Source organism: Myotis daubentonii, chromosome 12, assembly GCF_963259705.1.
Source record: "Myotis daubentonii chromosome 12, mMyoDau2.1, whole genome shotgun sequence".
NCBI lineage: Eukaryota > Metazoa > Chordata > Mammalia > Chiroptera > Vespertilionidae > Myotis > Myotis daubentonii.
The window spans coordinates 18,816,247-18,834,841 of record NC_081851.1 but is presented as its reverse complement, the minus strand read 5'-3'; the positions used below and the strand labels follow the sequence as shown (position 1 = coordinate 18,834,841).

Genomic DNA, 18,595 nt, shown 5'->3' with positions numbered 1-18,595 from the left:
ATGACACACACTGACCACCAGGGGGCAGACGCTCAATGCAGGAGCTGCCCTCTGATGGTCAGTGAGCTCCCACATGGAAGAGCTCTGCTCAGCCACAAGCCAGGCTGATGGCTGCCAGTACAGCAGTGGTGGTGGGAGCCTCTCCTGCCTCCTCAGCAGTGCTAAGGATGTCTGACTGCAGCTTAGGTCTGCTCCCCACTGGCAAGTGGACATTGCCAGAGGGATGTCTGACTGCCAGCTTAGGCCCAATCCCCCCGGGGAGCAGGCCTAAGCCAGCAAGTGGTCACCCCCAAGGCGTCCCAGACCGCAAGAGGGCACAGGCTGGACTGAGGGACCCCCCCCTCCAGTGAACGAATCTCGTGCACCGGGCCTCTAGTATCCAATAAATAATGAAGATTCAAGATATATGAGACGATATTACAAGGGATAATCAGAGAACCAAAGTTAATTTCCAGAAGTAAAAGTTAATTTCTAAATTTTAAATCACTAGAGAGCATTCTAAAAATCAAATGAGAAAGATGGGAGCAGGAACAACAGTGTGAGGCCCTCCAAAATTTTTTTCCTCCATAAAAGGCAATGAGAACACTGACAAAAAGGGTCGAAGTCAGTTGTTTGAGAACTCTGAAAGCAAGCAAAAGCCAAGCACTCGGGGGTGGTTATTGCTCTGCCAGAAAAGCTGCTGCTTCCGGTGCAGAACTTTGATTTGCCGTACATTTAATCAGTTCCATGGAGCATGTTTCTTCATGTTTTTCTGTAATGACAAAGTGTCTTATGGTCGGTAGCATTTGCTGGTCTCATGGCAGTGGGTCATCTTTCTTTCGCAGTGTATTTTACAAAGGTACATGTTAGAGTCCATGCAATAGGACCGTTTTCCCTGTAAGTCACTTCTACCATTGAACTTCTGAGTCTTATCATCTGTCCCAAAATGCTCACTACACTAGGTGTGCATGTGAGATTGTTGGCTCTGTGCTCCATTCCACGGATGCAGAAAGCCCTTTGGGCTCACCTTCCCTGCAGCTAGGGCACTGCTGCCACGGCGTCCGGGGAGGTGGCGGGGGGGGGGGGGGGGGGCGGTGAGTAGAGATTGTTTCCAATTAAAAAATCAGCTCCCTGTGACAACAGACCATGTAATTGCCTCATCCTTTTGAGTGTCATTTATTGTCTTTGCTCTTTGAGTGTGTGTGGAACACAACTAACTAGAGCCTGATTTTAAAGGCTTCTTTTCTCCCATCTTGATTCCATAGCTTGTAGTGAGCTGCATACGCCATCGCTAGATCGGAAACCAAATAGTTTTGTAGCAGTGAGTGTGACCACCCCGCCGCAGGCATTCTGGACGAAGCACGCGCAGACGGAGATCATCGAGGTGGGTGCTGCTGGGCCCGGGGCTCGGGGACAGGCTCGCCGCGCTCTCACCCTGGGGGAGGCTGCTCGGCCACCTGAGCCCATGTAGCCGGGATCATTTCTATGTGAATTCTTGCTGTTGTCCATGTGTTTTTAGTAAGTGATATTTTTCATCACAGTTCTGGAGGGCACTGTTTTTGCCATGTCCTTTACAATCATTGGTCAGTTACTGGCTGGGTATTTTTGAACAGTGATGCTATAAAGTTGGCTGCCTTTTAAGAGGAAGATCCAATTCTTCCTTGTCACTTCCAGTTGGAGAGTAACTCTTAACCAACCCTCCTAGTGGACATAGCCCTGTGTTAATTGGTTTTTATCTTTATATCCTTTTGAGTTGTGTGTTATATACTTACTTTTTCATTAAACTAAATGTTATGCACTCACCTCGGGAATTTTACAGAAGCCGTTTAGATAATTGAGCACATTGTGTAAGTTGTGAAACTAAGAGTAGGCGTTGCTGTGGGATTCCACAGGCTTCTGCTGGCGATGTGAGCTCCTGTGTGAATTGTCCGCCCTGGCAATCTCCAGCAGGCTCCACTGCACTTCCTCCTCGTCCCTAGCTTTACATCTTGGAAGATAGACCTTTTCATTCTCTTGTAAACTTATTTCCAAGTTCAAGTCAGCAATCCTGTTTCTAAGCCTTTGTTGAGCACTGTCTGTACACGCAGCACAGTGCTGGGCACTGCGGGTGATGCAGAGGCCATTGAGGCCCCAGCCCTGCCCCCAAGAGGTTGGCCATCCTGGCGGGGGTGGGGGGGTGGGGTGGAGTGCGGGATGAATGAAGGTGTCCGCATCTGTACCTAGCAGAGTGCAGGTGTGTGAAGGGTGAGGATGGCACCAGGAGGATGGGTTCCCAGCTAGTTCTGAGGATCGAAGGTGGCTTCCTACGCCACTTAGTGAAGTTCTGACTCGGTAAGTCGGGTGGGGCCCAAGACACTGTGTTTCTCCCAGGCTCCAGGTCATGCCCACGCTGCCGGTCTAGGGACCACAGCTGCAGAGCATTGCAGAGTTCTGTAATGGCGATGGGGAGCATCATGTGTCTTGGAGAATAATGTCAGCCTGTTCATGTGTGCAGAAGGCACAGGTGGAGAGCAAGGGGAATGCCTCAAAAGTCAGGCTAGGAGTTTTAGGCTCAGGTGAGGGTCACCTGAGCAGAGGTGTGTGAGGGAGTGCAATGTGGCACCTGCCGCATTGGGAAGGAGGGGCAGAAGGGGTGCCTGTGAGAGAGGATTTTTAAATTTTGTTTTTTTGTTAATCCTCACTCGAAAGAGTGTATTTTTCCCATTGATTTTTAGAGAGAGTAGGAGAGAGAGAGATAGAGAGATAGAGAGAGAGAGAGAGAGAGAGAGAGAGAGAGAGAATTATCGATGTGAGAGAGGCACATCGATTGGTTGCTTCTTGCACGTGCCTGACCTGAGCCGGGGATTTTACCTGCAACCCAGGCATGTGCTCGGCAATTGAACCGGAGACCCTTCAGTGCTCGGGCTGATGCTCTAGCCACTGAGAACACTGGCCAGGGCGAGGGAGGGTTTATGGAAGAGTTTATTGTAACTTGGAGGTTGAGAACGACAGAGAAGCAGGTACCAAAGCAGATGCCCAAGTTGGTGGCCTCCTTGGGCGAGAGTCAGAACTGGTTGACAGGGGCGGATGGAGGGAGGCTGGCGCTGTCCAGCGGGTGTGGAGAGACTGGATCTGGAGCTGCAGAGGGCGCTCAACCAGGGCATGGCCCCCACACGGGCACAACCGTTAGCCGTTCGGCTGAGGTAACTAATGCTGCCTGAGAAAGAGATTTGTTATTGTGGGGCTTTGGGGGTGGGGGAGCGAGGCTAAGCTGCCAGGAATAACCACCTATGATCTAGAAACTAGCAGCTAGTCCTCAAAAAAGGGATAGGCTTAAATAGGTCAGGCCTTAATTATTTCAAACCCAGGATTCTAGAAGTAAGAAACGACTTAAGCTATTCATTTCCTCTTCCATCCACCTTGGCACACCTCACAGGAACAGCCCAAAGTAGTAGACCCAATTGCATAGCGTATCTCAAGCTGAACAACACGCGAACGTCAGCCTGTTTCCATGTTATAGAAGCCTCCCACTGAGGGGGCCCTCGGGACACGCCTGGGCCCAGCTGTGTCTGGATCGGGAGGGGTCTGTGGGACGCCTTTGTTCTTGAAAAACAGGGTTTTCGTTGACTGCATTCGTTTAAGCTGCCATGAGCATTTGTGTTGATCCAAGTTGGTAAGAACGTTAATTTCTCGTTCTGAAATGAACAATCACTTTAAAAATTCACCTCTGTGTTCTGAGGGTTTTCTTTTCCGTTCTAGGGAACCAATAACCCTATATTCTTAAGCAGCATTGCCTTCTTCCAAGACTCTCTCATCAATCAGATGACGCAGATCAAACTCTCCGTGTACGACGTCAAAGACAGATCTCAGGGAACAGTTAAGTAGCGTGTGGTTCAGGGGCCTTTCTTCGCTTCTTAAAGCTGGGCAGTCATTTCAGCGAGAGGAGCACATGCTCCTGGCTTCACCACTGGCTCACTAATTGATGTCCAGTGGGATTTGCCTTTGGAATTTCTTCCTGCACATCCCTGTTGGGCTCCTGCAGTGAGGGTCAGAGGTGCTGTGGGCAGCAGCCAGCGACCCCGGCCGGGTCATGCGGCCGAGGCACAGCACGGGCTCACGCTGTGTTCCCTCTTCCTCAGATGTACCTACTGGGCTCTGGGACATTCATTGTCAAGGATCTGCTCCAGGACAGGCATCATCGGTTGCATTTAACACTAAGGTTGGTATTTAATTTTGTTCCTTTGAGAGGATCTCGAGTTCTGAGGTCCAGGGACTGATGGGGAAGGGCCCCATTTCCTGCCTCTCCCAGAAGCTTGTCTTAGCAAACAGCCTGTCAGGGGGCTGATGGAGGGGGCATGTGTGGCATCCGCAGGAAATCGAGCACAGCTGGACTCAGACCTGCAGGAAGACCTCGATCACATCTGATCGGCGAGATGAGTTTATAGTGTCTGCTTCCTCCCCAACAGAGTGTCAGCTCCCAGAAAGCAGGGCTTTTGTCTGTTTTGCTTCATTGCTGTATCCTAAGGCACATGGAACAGGGCTTGGGGCTCAATAAATATTTACAGGGGTGGGGGGACCCCCCACCATGTCCCTGGAAGAAAGATGTCAAGATGGCAACCCTTCCCAAATTCATTTTAGGGGCAACTCCCACCCAACCCCTGACTTGGTGTTCTTGTTTTCAAAATAATGTGAAAATTGGGAAAACATTCCAAAATAGCAAAGGAAATGTTGGCAAAGAGGATTAATTCCCTGCCCTAATTCTCTGCAGCCATGGTGATAGCAGTGCCGCCGGCATCGGGCAGGACAGGAGCCCTGCAGGCGCCTGGTGGGTGTGGAGACCTGACTGGGAGAGAGGAAGAGTCCTAGGGAAACGAGAGGGTCATGGGGAAAGGGGTCATAGAGGAAAATACCCGGGTACACGATGTGCCGGAGCAATCCTAGTTGGACCGCGCACACATAAGTGGACTTGATCCTCTGTAAGAGAAGCTGACGGTGACTGTTGGGATTGTGTGGGGAAAGGACTTTGCAGGTGTGAGGACACTGAGAGTCACAGAGGCAGTTGGCACAGCAGTGACCACAGGAAAGTTGACACTGGCTTGGTCAGACGTCTTCCATAGCAGTCCCGGCGTCCCTGGATGAGTCACATGGGCCCACACAGTGCAGCCCCCACAATCTCAGGGGGAGCCTGACGGGTGGAGTAGCAGCAGCTGTGCTGTGTCAGGAATCAGGCTTTGGGAAACCCTGGGTGGCCTCAGCTGACTTAGCGTCCAGGCCTCAGCCTTGGGGAAAATCAAAGCTTGAGGCCGGCAAGGAGCAGGAAGGGTCTGGTCCCAGAAGAAGGTTCTCTCCAGTCCTCATTTCCAGACGTGCCCCATTGCTGTGTGGGGCAGGGGTCAGCCCAGGGGAGCAAGCACTGGCTCCTCCCCTCAGGCCCCCAGGCATGCTCGCACTTCTGGGGCTTGGGTTCCCTGTCTGCCTCCCCTGGAGTCTGGGCGTGCAGCCAGTGCTGCCCGACTGGCCAGCCGGCCAGGTCCCGGCACGCCCTGGACCTCGGTGACAGATGCTGAGCTTACACAGAAATGGAGCCCAGTCACGACGCCACTTCCCAAAGCGCGTTGCTCGTTGCAGGTCTGCAGAGAGTGACCGTGTGGGTAACATCACGGTGATCGGCTGGCAGATGGAGGAGAAGTCAGACCAGCGGCCTCCTGTGACCCGGGCTGTGGACACCATCAACGGGAGGGTGAGCACCCCCTGCATGGGAAGGAGTGATGGCCCCTGTCTAGATGGGCTCTGCCTCTGCCGCAGGGAAGGAGAAGGTGGGCCTGCACTGTCGACCCGCCATAGGACCTACCAGTCCCCCGGGCGCTTCTCAAAGGGGAGACAAGGGAGCCCCTCAGGCTCTGCTGCCCTGGAACCTGACTCTGCCCAGGCCACACGGGCCACCTCTCCAGACTGGGAAGAGGTGGGGGGAGCCTGGCGGAGAGGCTGCAGTCAGGAAGGGAGAGGGGTGTGGAGGGGGTGCAGTCAGGAGGGGAGAGAGTTGTGGAGGGGTACAGTCAGGAGGGGAGAGAGTTGTGGAGGGGTGCAGTCAGGAGGGGAGAGAGTTGTGGAGGGGTGCAGTCAAGAGGGGAGAGAGTTGTGGAGGGGTGCAGTCAGGAGGGGAGAGAGGTGGCTGGGGTTGGGGTGGGGAATGAGACCCAGACTGTCTTTGGTATTTTGTTAGTACCTTCCTCTCCCAGGCACTCAGGCGCTCATGGTTGCCTCATGCACACACATCTCAATTCTGCACACGTCCTGCCGCCTCTCACACCCCCTCTCAGGCTCTGTCTTCCCATCCCCTTTCCCTCCCATGCTGTCTCCTCACCTTCTCTCTCACTCTCATGTTCAGAGACAATCTCAGACTAGAATTCCAGTTTAGAACTGAAGCGCTGGTACATATCATTTTAAAATACAGAGATAGGTCATTTTACCCCAAATAAGCCCAGAACATCAGCTATGGAAATATTTCTGGGTATCGTTTTCCCTCCCTTTTACTTTACACGTCAAAACACTGAAATGTGAGGTAAAAAATGACGTAGTCGAAAGACAGGCATTTCTGGAAAATTTTGAGTGGGGCACGTCCACTGTACTGGGACGTGGGTTGAGCAGTCGGTAGCCTAGGTGACCTATTCATTGTGGAGTTGATGGTGCCATTCACCTTAAGAGCTCCTCCATGAGGTCTGGCGGCCACCACCCCTGCGGAGTGCGCTGGGCTCACCTGAGCCTATGGCTTCTCGTGCTTTTCTCTACGTCACTAGATGGTCCTGCCCGTGGACGAGAGCCTGACCGAAGCGTTGGGAATCCGATCCAAATACGCTTCGTTGCGTAAAGACACTTTGCTGAAATCGGGTAAGCGGATTCCTCCACGGTCCTCTTGCCCCTCTCGGGAGTGTCCAGTCGGGCCCACAGTCACCCTTTCCACCCACCTCTGTGACTGTCTCTTGCCGACATTGGCCTTAATGGCTGCCGGCCTCGCTGGCACAGCCCTTGTATTTGGGAGTTAGTGGTTCATTCTGGACAAGGGGATTGCATGTCCCAGGGGAAGAGCATTCAGGCTCAGTCACTTGGAGGGCTTTGGGTTTAAATATTTGATTGAGATGAACAGTCAGGATACTTGGGGGCGTGGGAGGAGGACCCGGCCAGGTCTACAGCTGCTCACGCAGTCTCCGTCTCCCCGTCCCTCAGTGTTCGGTGGTGCCATCTGCCGCATGTACCGCTTCCCCACCACCGACGGCAACCACCTGCGGATCCTGGAGCAGATGGCGGAGAGCGTGCTCTCCCTGCACGTGCCCCGGCAGTTCGTGAAGCTGCTGCTGGAAGAAGATGCTGCCAGGTGAGGCCCACGTGGAGCGGCTGTCCGCCCATCATGCCCACGCCGCCTGCCTTCTGGAAAGCTCTTAGATGTGTGTGGTGGACGGAGCACTGGCCCCAGATAGGCCAGATGACAAGCCAGCTTCCGCCCTTGGCTGCTTTGTGGCCTGGGCGTCCGAAGCCTCCCTTTGCTCATCTGCCTCCTGAGGTTTCTGTGCAAAGACTTCACAAGACAATGTGCCTGGAGCACTAGACACGCCCGGGACTCGGTCCCCGCTCCCTTCCCTCTCCTTTCACCACTCTCTTGGCCTCAGGAAGTTAAAAGTAGCTGGTCATCTTTGGTGATGGCTGCCGGGGTCAGCCGTTTCCGTGGGCAGGGCCACAGTGATCTGGGCTCCAGAAAGTTAAGCAGGACCCATTGGGCATCCTTCCAGCTCAGAGCATGCGCCACTGGTCCCCAGGCAGGGAGGAGCCAGGGTGGCTCAGCATGTAGGTTGTGTCTCCCGTTTGCCCTTCACTGTCATTACTGCTCCTTGTCATAAAACGATGTTAATTACAGACACAATTAACAAAAGCGTGAACGAAAACATTGTAGCCAGCATCCTTCTGTGTTAACACAACTGTTTCATTTTAAATTTTCATCTTAAAAAAAAATCAAACTTAAAAGAAAAATGGCAAGAAATGCAAAGAGCTGCTTTCTCTCTATTCATACATCTTTTATATGTATTTTAATTTTTACATTTTTCCTCTCAGGTTTTTTATATCTGTGCCTTTATACATAGCTACCCTATATCTTCACTTTTGTTATCATTTCTAGTTAGGGCATCATTTCTCACTGTTGGCACTAGGTATGTGCTCACATGCACTGTAACTTTAAAGACTGTTCACGGAAGCATTTTGCTTTCGAGGGTTGTGCTGTTTTTCACTCTAGCCATGTGGCAGGTGCTGTGTTCAGTGCGAGGCTCCTTGATGAGCGAGACACCCTGGGAGACAGTCATTAACAGAACTGGGGGCCACACATGGAGCCCCAGATGTGTCAGCAGAAAGTAAAAGGGGGCCCTGAGAGGGAGGGTGGTCTGAGCAGGCCTCTGTGACAGTAAACTGACCCTTGAAGCATAAGAAGGAGCCACATGAAGCACAGGCAGAGACATCCAGAGGGACCACAGGGCGCGTGTGAGCTGAGGCTGGGGTCAGTGGGCCTCTGAGCGAGGATGCTGCTCTCCCGCAAGCCCCACAGCCTGATCTGCACAGGGTGTTCTTTTACATTAACTTCTCTAATCCTTACCCAAAGATATGTTTTAATTGACTTGGCAGCGAGAAGAAGGGAAAGAGAGAAACATAGATCAGTTGCCTCCTGTACATGCCCAACCAAGGATCGAACCTGCAATCCGGGTATGTACCCTGACCGGGAATCAAACCCACAACCTTTTAGTGTACAGTTCGATGCTCCAACCAACTGAGCCACACCAGCCAGGGCAAATTAATTTTGCTAATATAATAATAAAGTAGTACAATGTTTTTTTAACATCAGACAACTTAGTAGATTCCTAAAAACTTCTATAAATTAGGTTTTTTCCCTTCGAAGGAAAATGTGCATAGTATAAAAAGGTAAATACTGCCGAAGGCGGTTAAAAACGTAAGTCTCAAGGTTTCCATGTTAGTGTTAACTGCTGTATTTCTAAGTGTATGCGCAGAGTACTTTTAATCAGTACTGATTTCTTATAAAATGAGGATTTTAGGTCTTTTATACTTTCCTGCTCCCCAGGTTCCTAAAACGGTTACCTGTTTTTTTGTTTGTTTGTTTTTAATTCGTCTTGTGTTTTGTTATTTTTCTGGAGACAACAAATCATAGCCGTTACTTACAGGTCTCCAGCCCCTCGTGTTTGGGAGGGTCACAGGTCATTCTGCTCTGCCCAGGCCCAGTGGCTGCAGCTTGAGCCTTCGCCCATGTGGTTTCTGTCAGGAGCCAGGATGTTGGGCCAGGGCGGAGCTGCTCTCCTCTCCGCTCCTCCACTTAGTTTGCCTCAAACATTTGGCTGCGTTTCTGTAAAAAGCTTCTCTGTGCACTTGCCCTGTGGTCGGGTCTGCGTCTCGTGCAGCCCTTCCTCCTGGAGGGCCCGTCACGCCCCTGCTGCTCGGCTTAGACTCCGGTGCTGGGCCCTCCCTGGCATCTCCGTGCTTCTGTGTGCACTTGGTTTTCTGGTAGTGCAGACCCTGGGCCTCACGCCTGTGTTTTCCTTGCAGAGTGTGTGAACTGGAGGAGCTGGGGGAGCTGTCCCCCTGCTGGGAGAGCCTCCGGCGCCAGATTGTCACTCAGTACCAGACCATCATCCTCACGTACCAGGAGAACCTGACCGACCTGCATCAGTACAAAGGTGGGCACAGATCTCTCCATCACTACGCGCACACTTTCGTGTTCCCACTGGGACTCGACCCCAGGAGCGCTCAGATAGTTACACTGGCAGACACTCAAATGGATTTTTTAAAATTGATTCTCATGGAGGTGTGAATTCTCTAAAATTTAGATTTTTCAGGTCCTAATTAAGAAGGCAAATCTGTGAATTACATTGAAAATTCCTTCCGAGGAGCCATGTGCCAAAACAACCACTGTGCGATGAGATTTCGGAGCGACCAATGGCCTAATAGCAGTGAAATGCCCGAAGGATGGAGGCCCTGTGCCTTCGACAAGCACTTTTCTCCATTTCCCAGTTTAACAGTGGCATTTGCATTGAAATATAGATTGAGTGGAACTCGCTATTTTAAGGCTCCAAAGGGAGATGGAGTACAGACACCTCACCTTTTCTTGAAAGATACCCTTTGATTTTCAGAACACTCTAAGGGAAGGTTTAGAAGACTGTTCTTAACTTACTCCCTTTTTATTCCAAACAGAATGATTTTTTGGGGGGGAGCGGGGTGGAGGCGTTCCATTACTTTATTCTCTATCTTTAGATTCTTCCCTCCTTCTGCTCTTCATAATGAAATTTCAGGCTTGAAAGAAAATCATAAGCCCTTACCGTACTTTTGACCCAGAACGTGTGAGCATGCCCATGAACTTGGCTGTGGAGAAGGGAACACAGGAGTGATAATAAGATGCTGGCGCCCTGGTTTGCTCTGAATCTGAAGATTAGATCCCAGTGTATTTCTAAGAGAAAAGGCAGCACTTGTTTGAAGGAACGTAGGGACCTACCAGGCTGGATGCCCGTTACCTGGGAGAGTCTGACACCAACAGCCCGAGTTTTCTGGAGCAGAGCCTCTCAATGTCACTGTGTCTAAATGCCCAGTCTTACTGATAGCAGATTCTGCGATTCCAGCAGGCTCCCCGCTGCTGGGGCCAGGGCCGCCGTACGTGCCCAGTGAGCAGCCTCGTGCAGAGCGGACAGTGCCTGCCTGTATTTTGTATCCTGGCAAAATAAATCTTCCTTTCTTCACCGCTTACCTCTTCTACCCTGATTGTCAGTGTAGTTTGTAATTCCTTTCTTTTCTGGGCATGGAGTTCCTTTATTAGTTACAGATTTTGACTGTGGAAATCAGATCGCAGATCTTTGTCACACAACATCGTCCACCTGCTTGACCACCCAGTGTGCACAGGGGAGCCTGTTTGAGTTTGCGTTCTAGTGGCCAGAACTGGTGCTGCCCAGCACCTGTCCATCCCCACAGCCCGGGTGGTGAGCAGATCTTGCCATCACTTTTCAGGATTGAGAAGTGCTGCTCTAGTTGAACCAGTCCCGGAGATCTGGGATGATGGCAGCCTCTAGAGCTGGAGCAGGCAGTCCTGGCGTGGGCCTGGCTTTTTATAGTGCTGCTGGCACCCTGTAGCACAGAGCCTCCTGCTGTGTCAGCCTCTCTGTGAAAAGCGGAGTCATGGGTGGGCAGGCATCCACCGTCCCTCCTGAGGCTGCCTCCCGCCTCCATTCCCCACCCACACCCAGAGCCAGTCTCCCGGCCAGCGGGCTGCCCTCCTTTAGCATCTGGAAGTGAAATGCGCTCGTAGGCAACGCAGAATTGCCAGGGCTGCGACCACCCATACCTGCTTTCTGAGCAGCGTCCCCACAGTACCCCTTTCTACTGCCATTCGTGAGTGCGGATACATGTTGATGCCCTTTGTTTTTGAATATTCCGTTTCTTAGGTCCCTCGTTTAAAGCGAGCAGTTTGAAAGCAGATAAAAAGTTGGAATTTGTTCCCACAAACTTGCACATACAAAGAATGAGGGTTCAGGACGATGGAGGATCAGGTAACTGCGGCCCCTCTTGTGGAACCCCTGTCACTCTGTTCCCCTGTGCACGTGGGCCCTGCACTGCCCCACATCTGCACCAGCCTTGCCTGCATGTCCTGCTGGGCAGCTCGATGAGAGACACATCTCAGGACCTTTGTAAGGTCTTCATTCAGAGCACAAACCCCTTCCTCTCGTGTCTCCTCCGTCCAGCTTCCTTTGCATTTCTGTGGCAGAAAGCTGCCCATCCGTCATCCTCCCCAAGTAGGGATGCAGGCTGCGTGTTGCCTTCAGCCCCGTGTGGCTTCACCCTGGGAGGTTAGGGGCCCCTGGACAGCCCAGGCTGTGGGGCTCAGAGAACCGCAGTCTGCGTGGACCTGGGGGAGGGTCAGGCCCCAGACCTGTGTGCGTATCCCTGTAGCTGGCTCGTCCGCAGGCCCAAGCCCAGGGTAATGAAGGAGAGCTTTCTGTCATTCAGATCAGAGCTATGACATCGTCACCATTGGGGCGCCAGCCGCACACTGCCAAGGTTTTAAGTCAGGAGGCCTCCGCAAAAAGCTGCACAAATTTGAAGAGACCAAGAAACAGTAAGTTCCTGGGGGGGGGGGGGGGGCTCATGGTCCTCGTATGGCTGTGTGATGCTTCCTGGGTTAAAACATCAGAACATGAGCACAAACACACCAGCCCTTCAGCCGCTGCTGCGTCGTGAGAGGCTGCCTACTGCCCCTGTGCTGCTCTGTGCGCCGCTGGCGGGGGCGGGGGGGCCAGCTGGTCAGTAGTCCTGTCCCTGCACATGGAAATCACCTTGAAGGCGGTGCTTTTGGCAGCTGCCCTGAGTGGACTGCTGGCTCTGCTGTCCGTGAGAGTCGCTGGCCAGTCCGTGAACGTCCCCAAGTGTGCAGCCTGGGAGAGGCTGTTCCTTTCCTAAGGGATGCTGTGGAGAAACATTCCCAGTTTCAAAAAGGCTTGAGGGGCTGCACGGATCTGCCGTGCTGAGCAGGAAGCTCCCAGGCAGCAGGTGGGGAAGGTCGGTGCAGAGCGCAGTGAGGTGCAGCTGGAGGCACGGGGGTGCTCTGGGGAGAGGAGCGAGAGGAGAGCTGGCCTCAGTGTGGGGCCGACAGATGTGGTCTGGCCTGAGGAGCTCTGGGCCTGGTGTGAGCAGGGCGTGCGTGGGAGCAAGCACACGGGGTGCTGTGGAGCGTGCAGCAGGGGCGGCGGGGAGAGACCTGCGAATCCGAGCTAGTGCGTTGGGCACGGGGGAGGTGATCTTCCAGAATGTCAAGATTTAAATCGGTGAAGGGATGGGCGTGTAGGAAGTGGAGGTGGTGAGTGTCGAGGGGACTCTGAGATCCTGGGACCTGAAATAGAGAATGAAAGGCTCGGGCTTGGGGAGGACGATCATGATGTGAACGTTTTGAGGCTGAAAGGAAAGATGGAAGTGAGTGAGGCAGGTGGAGGAGAACGTGGACCGAGCAGGTCCTGGAGAAGATGGAAAGAGGCAGGGCCAGGCAGTGAGCCAGGGACGTGGAGAGCAGAGGCCGCAGGCAGTTTTGAGGTGGGAAGGCGCAAGCTGAGGTTTGGTGGAACAGCCCCTGCAGAATGTGGAGTTGGAAGGCCACACTCGTCACTGGGAATGGAACGGGCTGAGGGAAGGTGAATAAAAGGCCCAGGGAATGAATGGCCAGGGAGTCCCCTCAGGTGGTCAGGTGGAGTGTTAGCAGGCGCCGGAGCCAGGAGGCCCTGGCCGGGCTCTGTGCTGCCGTGGCCGGGAGTCAGGACGTGGCTGGAGAAACGGACCTTGGACTGGACCAGGGATGGGTGAAAGGTCAGGGGCAGTGTTGGGGCAGGGATGCCGCTAGGAGTGTCGCTGGCCATGGCGCTAAGGCTGGAGGGGACAGGTGAGGAGTGTCCATGCAGTTGGGTGCGCAGGCTGCCCTGAGCCACGGAACTCCTGGAGGCGGGAGGAGGGGGAGCCGGGAGGGCCTGGTGTGGAAGGGGAGCTTCAGCCTTGGGAGGGGGAGGCTGCAGACAGCCTGTTCCACCTGGAGGCATCCCCACCAAGGGCCCTTCCTGCTCGACAAGCCAGGTGGCCAGGCCCGCTGTGGGCCCTGCCTCTGGTGTTTCTCGGGACATTGCGACAGCTCCAGGGCTCCTGTCCCACGACTGCACAGCCAGCAGAGATCTGTGTGTGTCACACCGCTGCACGGGGTGTGTGGAGTATGAGCGTGCGATTGAGGGTGGCACGGGGCCTTGGAGGGAAAAGCCAGTCAAGAGGGGTGCCCCCGGCTGTCCTCGTCCCTGGAAGGCCGGCGTGCTCGTGCCCGAGTACGCCGCGGGTTAACTTCAGGACGTCTCAGCCCCTATGTGCCTTTGTGGTATTTTCCAAATGTATAATATGACTTTTTACGTAATATCCTACTAAAGCCATAGGCACTGGTGGTAGCGGTTTTCCTCGCTGAAACTTCCTTCAAGTGCAGCCGCACCGTGCCCACCAGGGATGTGCCCTGGGCATGAGCACCCGCGAGGCTGTCAGGAATGAGCACCTGGCTCATGCGTTAGTTGTCCTTCAACTATCAAATTCAAGTGTTTTGACAAAACTGGGCTTTTAAATTTTTGGTTTGCATTTGGTATTTGCTAACACATGCTAATATGTCATTTTGGTTCTTTTCTTTAGCAGTTTTGAGGAGTGTTGGTGAGTTTTCTGTCTGTGGAGAGTCTGTCTGGGTCTCGCTCTCGTGCAGAGAAGCCTGTGCTGTCCCCTCCCCGAGAGGTGCTTCAGCCTGGTGCGCTGTGGGCTCCGAGTTAAGGCCCCCACACCGTCCCCTTCCAACTGCAATGTTCTTGGGTGATGAATAGCCAGCCCAGTCTCTGCTTTGTCTTTAAAACCCCAGCCTTTGTTGCTGTGCTTCCCCCGAGGGCAGACCTGGTCTGCTTCTCCCCGCCCGGGGGCCCCGTCCACACCCCGTCCACACCGAGGGGACTGAGATCTCTCTGGCTCTGTTACAAGAACCTCGGGGCTTGTCAGTCTCCACCGCCCTCACCGTCACCTTTTGGGGAATGAAGCCAGCTTACATTTTCATGATACTTAATAGTTTAGGCATAATTTTAAAACAGTGTTACTAGTATTAGTTTTACCAAGACTTACAATAACCAAGTGACCTTTTCCACCAAAGAGTTAGATGGCAGCCAGAAACCATCATGTCTGCTGCCTGGGGTTCCCCTGCTGCTCCAGGCCCCAGGCATGCCCAGAACGGGGCTTTGTAGTGGCACTTCTTCAGTTGGCAGCCCCAGAGGCACCGCAAAGGCCCTCCTGAGGGGGAGCAGCCTTTGGGATCGCCCCCCTTGGAGCCGGTGAGGCTGAGGCTGGGGCTGGGCTGGGCCCTGTCTGAGATGCTGGGCTCTGCGGACGGACGTCCGGCACGGGAAGGCCTGAGGAGCCCTCCCAGGCTCAGGCCTCGCGGCTTTCCCCGGTGAGGACCAGGCATGGGCACACATGCTCACACCTTCATGGTCACCCCGAAGGGCAGCTCTTTGAAGCTACTCATGTGCTCCCTGTGCGGAAGGCCCAGCTTACTGTTAGAGGACGTGGCCCGTGAGGACAGGGTGAGTGGGCGGATGCTTTTCTGGGGCACGGGAGGTACATATGTGTGGAAGTGTACATCTAGGTACACACATGGGTATCTGCGTACAGCACACATTACATGTGTGCTCTAAACATCGGGGACTGGGAGGGTTAAAGGTTCTTAAACTCTATTTTGAGATTGTATTTTAAGATTGAATTGTCTAAAATGGCAGCTATTCATTTGGAAGAGGGATTGCAGGTTGGAAGGTCGCCGTGTGCACCTGGAGCTGTGGGAGGTTCCCGTTGGACCACGCAGGCTGTAGCGCAGGCTGCTGCATGGCTTCTGGCAGGTCTTTGTTGTGGTGTGTGGGCTTGTGGTGTGCTTTCCTTCGGGGGTGCTTTGGGTTTTGCTTTTTGCATGCTCAACCCATATTTCATCCAGGGCAGGGGCGGGGCAGTTTTGTGTTGACTTGGATAATGAATAGCCAGCCCTGGAAAGAGCCCATTGGGGAGGTTCTCAGCCCTGCCCAGACCACCCCCATCCCCAGAGAAGGTGATGGAGGGTGTAGCTCTCCACCTTCTCTCTCGTCCCCCAAACCCAGTGGGCAGCTCTGAGGGAACCAGCAGGGCCCCTCATTCAGTGAAGCAGGGGACGCCCACTCCAGCCAGAGCCCACGACTCCCGGCTGTGGGAGAGACCTCTGCATTGGTGCCTCATCCTTCCCCTCCCTGCTTTCCTCGGCTTCCACACGTGGTCTGAAAAATCTGTTTATAATATCGGGTTGATTTGGGATCTTAGCTGAGAGACATGCAATTGACCATCTCTGTCTGGAAGGGCCTCCATGCCAGCAGGCCCCACGCCGCCGGACGCTGGCTGGCTCTCCGAGGCTGGTATTTATTTGTGTCCAGTTATGGCCGGGCTGTAGCTTTGACCTCAGATCTCAGGATACACACGCTGCTTGGTGGCGAGGAGGCAGGGTGGGAGGAAGAAGCAGGTTTCCAAAGCTCCCAGGTTTGAAGTGTCCAGGGCGGCCTCTGGCTTGGCACGCTCTCCACCTTCCCATTTCAAAGTAGGGAAGTCCTGGAGAGGGGAGGGGAGGCAGCCGGGTCTCTGAGGATTTGCTGGGGGCAACACGGGAGGGAGGAGAGCCGTGGGTGTGGGCACAGCAGGTTTGAAGTCCCAATTGGCCAAATGAAAACTCAAGGATCCTTTTGGCAAAGTCTTGCACCCTGGGAAGTCTCCCTTCACTATGACAAGCGGACCCCTTTGGCATCAGCAGACCCCATGTCTCCACCTAAGTCCTGCTGAGAATTTGACAGTGAGGTAATTTCTGGGTTTAATATTTGCGCACAAGGTCCATACACATGGTACAGATACAGATACAGACAGGTATAATAGGAGACTTAATGTATGTTAATACTTCAGGCTTCTGCCATACAGACAGGAAGGCTCTCCTTGATATCCCAGCCCAGGAGCACGTCCCTGCGTGGCAGTGCTTCATTTTGTGTGGGTCGCGGGCTGGGTGGGAGGGCGTTGCCAGCCTCATCGGTCTGTTCTTACCTTTCTTAGTACGTCATCCAGCTGCCAGTCCATCATCTACATACCACAGGACGTCACCAGAGCCAAGGAGATCATCGCCCAGATCAACACCCTGAAAACCCAAGTGAGTTACTACGCAGAGCGGCTCTCGAGGGCGGCCAAGGACAGGTCTGCCACTGGCCTCGAAAGGACACTCGCCATCTTGGCAGACAAGGTAGGAGGGGCGGCCCTGCTGCGTGTGGGCGGGGGCTCCCTCGGTGTGGCAGGGGTGCCCAAAGCCGTTCACCCAGTGGGTGACATTGGGATGATCTGGAAGGTGAGCTTCAGATCCAGTTCCCACAAGGTGCAGGGGCTTGGTGATTTGCCCATGGTCACAGGCCAAGGACAGGCCAGGGCTGTGATGGCCGCCGCTGCTCCCTGCACAGGCGGCTCCCAGCAGGGCTAGAGGAGTCCCTGGTAAGGCCTGGCAGTTCCACGCTTTCTTAGTAACCACCCACTCAGCACATTTTTCCCCACGGTTCACTTGTACTTGGAATTAAAAAAAGAGAAAGCGAGTTATTATACAGACATAACATAGAACAGTATATTTTATTGGCTTATATATAACCAGTAAACCAGCCTTTCATTGATGGCAGTTTGATCCTGATTTAAAATACATAAGGATACATCTGCACTGGGATATGCTACCTCAGGTCCTTTTGATGGGTGATGCGTTTTCAAATTACTGATCTCTGTCCCTCGCACGCACACAGAGATTCTGCTCACACTGCCCTGGTCACAAGCACTGTGGGGGGAGGCGCTGTTCCTGAGCAGAACACGTTCCATCCTCCCCACGGGTCACCACCAGTCACGGGAAAGGGAACTGCCAAGCGCCTGTGCACACGGAGCCCCAGAGCTGGGGCCGGGCCCCAGGAGGTAGCTGCAGAAGATAGGCTTCCGTGACTGAGTCAGAGGAAGGCTGGCGCCTGGATTAGAGCGGACAGACAGCCGTTCGTCCTTGAAGGCTGGGGCGCGGGGCCCTCTTTAGGCCCTTCCTTGAGCGATGTCAGCTCAGAGGCAGGCACACGGGCTGTTAGAGGTTCCTCATCCTCCCCCATTCTCCCATGTTCTCCAGTCTTCTTGGTGGGAATTCTGGCTAAGGGTCCGCAGGTGGGTCATGAGGCAGTCCAGGCTCGGCGTCCTGCGGGCTGTGGAGGGGGCGGAGGGGCAGTGCTAGACTCAGGCAGGTCCGAGCTCTCAGAGGACAGGTCTGGCAGTCCCTGGCTTGGAGCTCAGCGGCCCCGGTGTGTGTGCGCCTGCAGACCCGGCAGCTGGTCACCGTCTGCGACTGCAAGCTGCTAGCCAACTCCATCCATGGGCTGAACGCGGCGCGGCCCGACTATATTGCTTCCAAGGCCTCCCCCACCTCGACCGAGGAGGAGCAGGTGATGCTCAGGAATGACCAGGACACCCTCATGGCCAGGTGGACGGGCAGGAACAGCCGGTCTTCTCTGCAGGTGGATTGGCACGAGGAGGAGTGGGTGAGTGCTACCCATTGCCCCGTCGTGCTGCTGAGCTTGGGGTGAAACTGGAAATGTCCCACAGCTGCTCTCCCTCAGGAGGGCCTTTGCAGAAAACTCCGAGACCCCTTCCAGACAGCTGCGGGGCCACCTCATGTCGGGAGGGAGACAGCATTTCACCACTGTGTCCCTCGGAGGAGCGGGCTGCTGAGGGCTGCCCACTCTCAGACCCGGCTCTAGGGGCGGCTTTCCCCTGGAGCCCTCGGCCCTCGCCATGCCTCACCCGCTCGCCCTGACACCACAGCACGTTGTCCTCAGAGTGGTGCCTGAGAGCGGATCTGTGTCTCCTGAGAGAGGGACGTACATAGAACTGGTTTCGTCAGGTGTCCAGACTGTTGAGAAGCAGAGTTTGAGTTACTGAATTACGGGGCAAGCGCTGCTTCAGCCCTGATCTGATTGGGCATCCCTCACCTCCT

The 18,595-nt window shown here is 54.1% G+C and overlaps 1 protein-coding gene across 14 annotated transcripts in view; it reads left to right on the top strand.

The window, feature by feature from the left end:
• INPP4A (inositol polyphosphate-4-phosphatase type I A) overlaps positions 1 to 18,595 on the top strand; it is a 122,921-nt gene that overhangs the window by 72,183 nt on the left and 32,143 nt on the right. For 10 of the 14 annotated variants that reach the window (XM_059659027.1, XM_059659021.1, XM_059659024.1 and 7 more), the window contains 12 exons: positions 1,245 to 1,363; positions 3,718 to 3,834; positions 4,098 to 4,177; positions 5,587 to 5,698; positions 6,756 to 6,846; positions 7,183 to 7,330; positions 9,553 to 9,683; positions 11,436 to 11,540; positions 11,998 to 12,106; positions 14,194 to 14,211; positions 16,651 to 16,834; positions 17,922 to 18,140. In XM_059659027.1, the coding sequence (XP_059515010.1) occupies positions 1,245 to 1,363; positions 3,718 to 3,834; positions 4,098 to 4,177; positions 5,587 to 5,698; positions 6,756 to 6,846; positions 7,183 to 7,330; positions 9,553 to 9,683; positions 11,436 to 11,540; positions 11,998 to 12,106; positions 14,194 to 14,211; positions 16,651 to 16,834; positions 17,922 to 18,140 (1,433 nt within the window). The remainder of the gene's footprint in view (positions 1 to 1,244; positions 1,364 to 3,717; positions 3,835 to 4,097; positions 4,178 to 5,586; positions 5,699 to 6,755; positions 6,847 to 7,182; positions 7,331 to 9,552; positions 9,684 to 11,435; positions 11,541 to 11,997; positions 12,107 to 14,193; positions 14,212 to 16,650; positions 16,835 to 17,921; positions 18,141 to 18,595) is intronic. The other 4 variants (XM_059659023.1, XM_059659029.1, XM_059659028.1 and 1 more) reach the window with 1 other exon arrangement.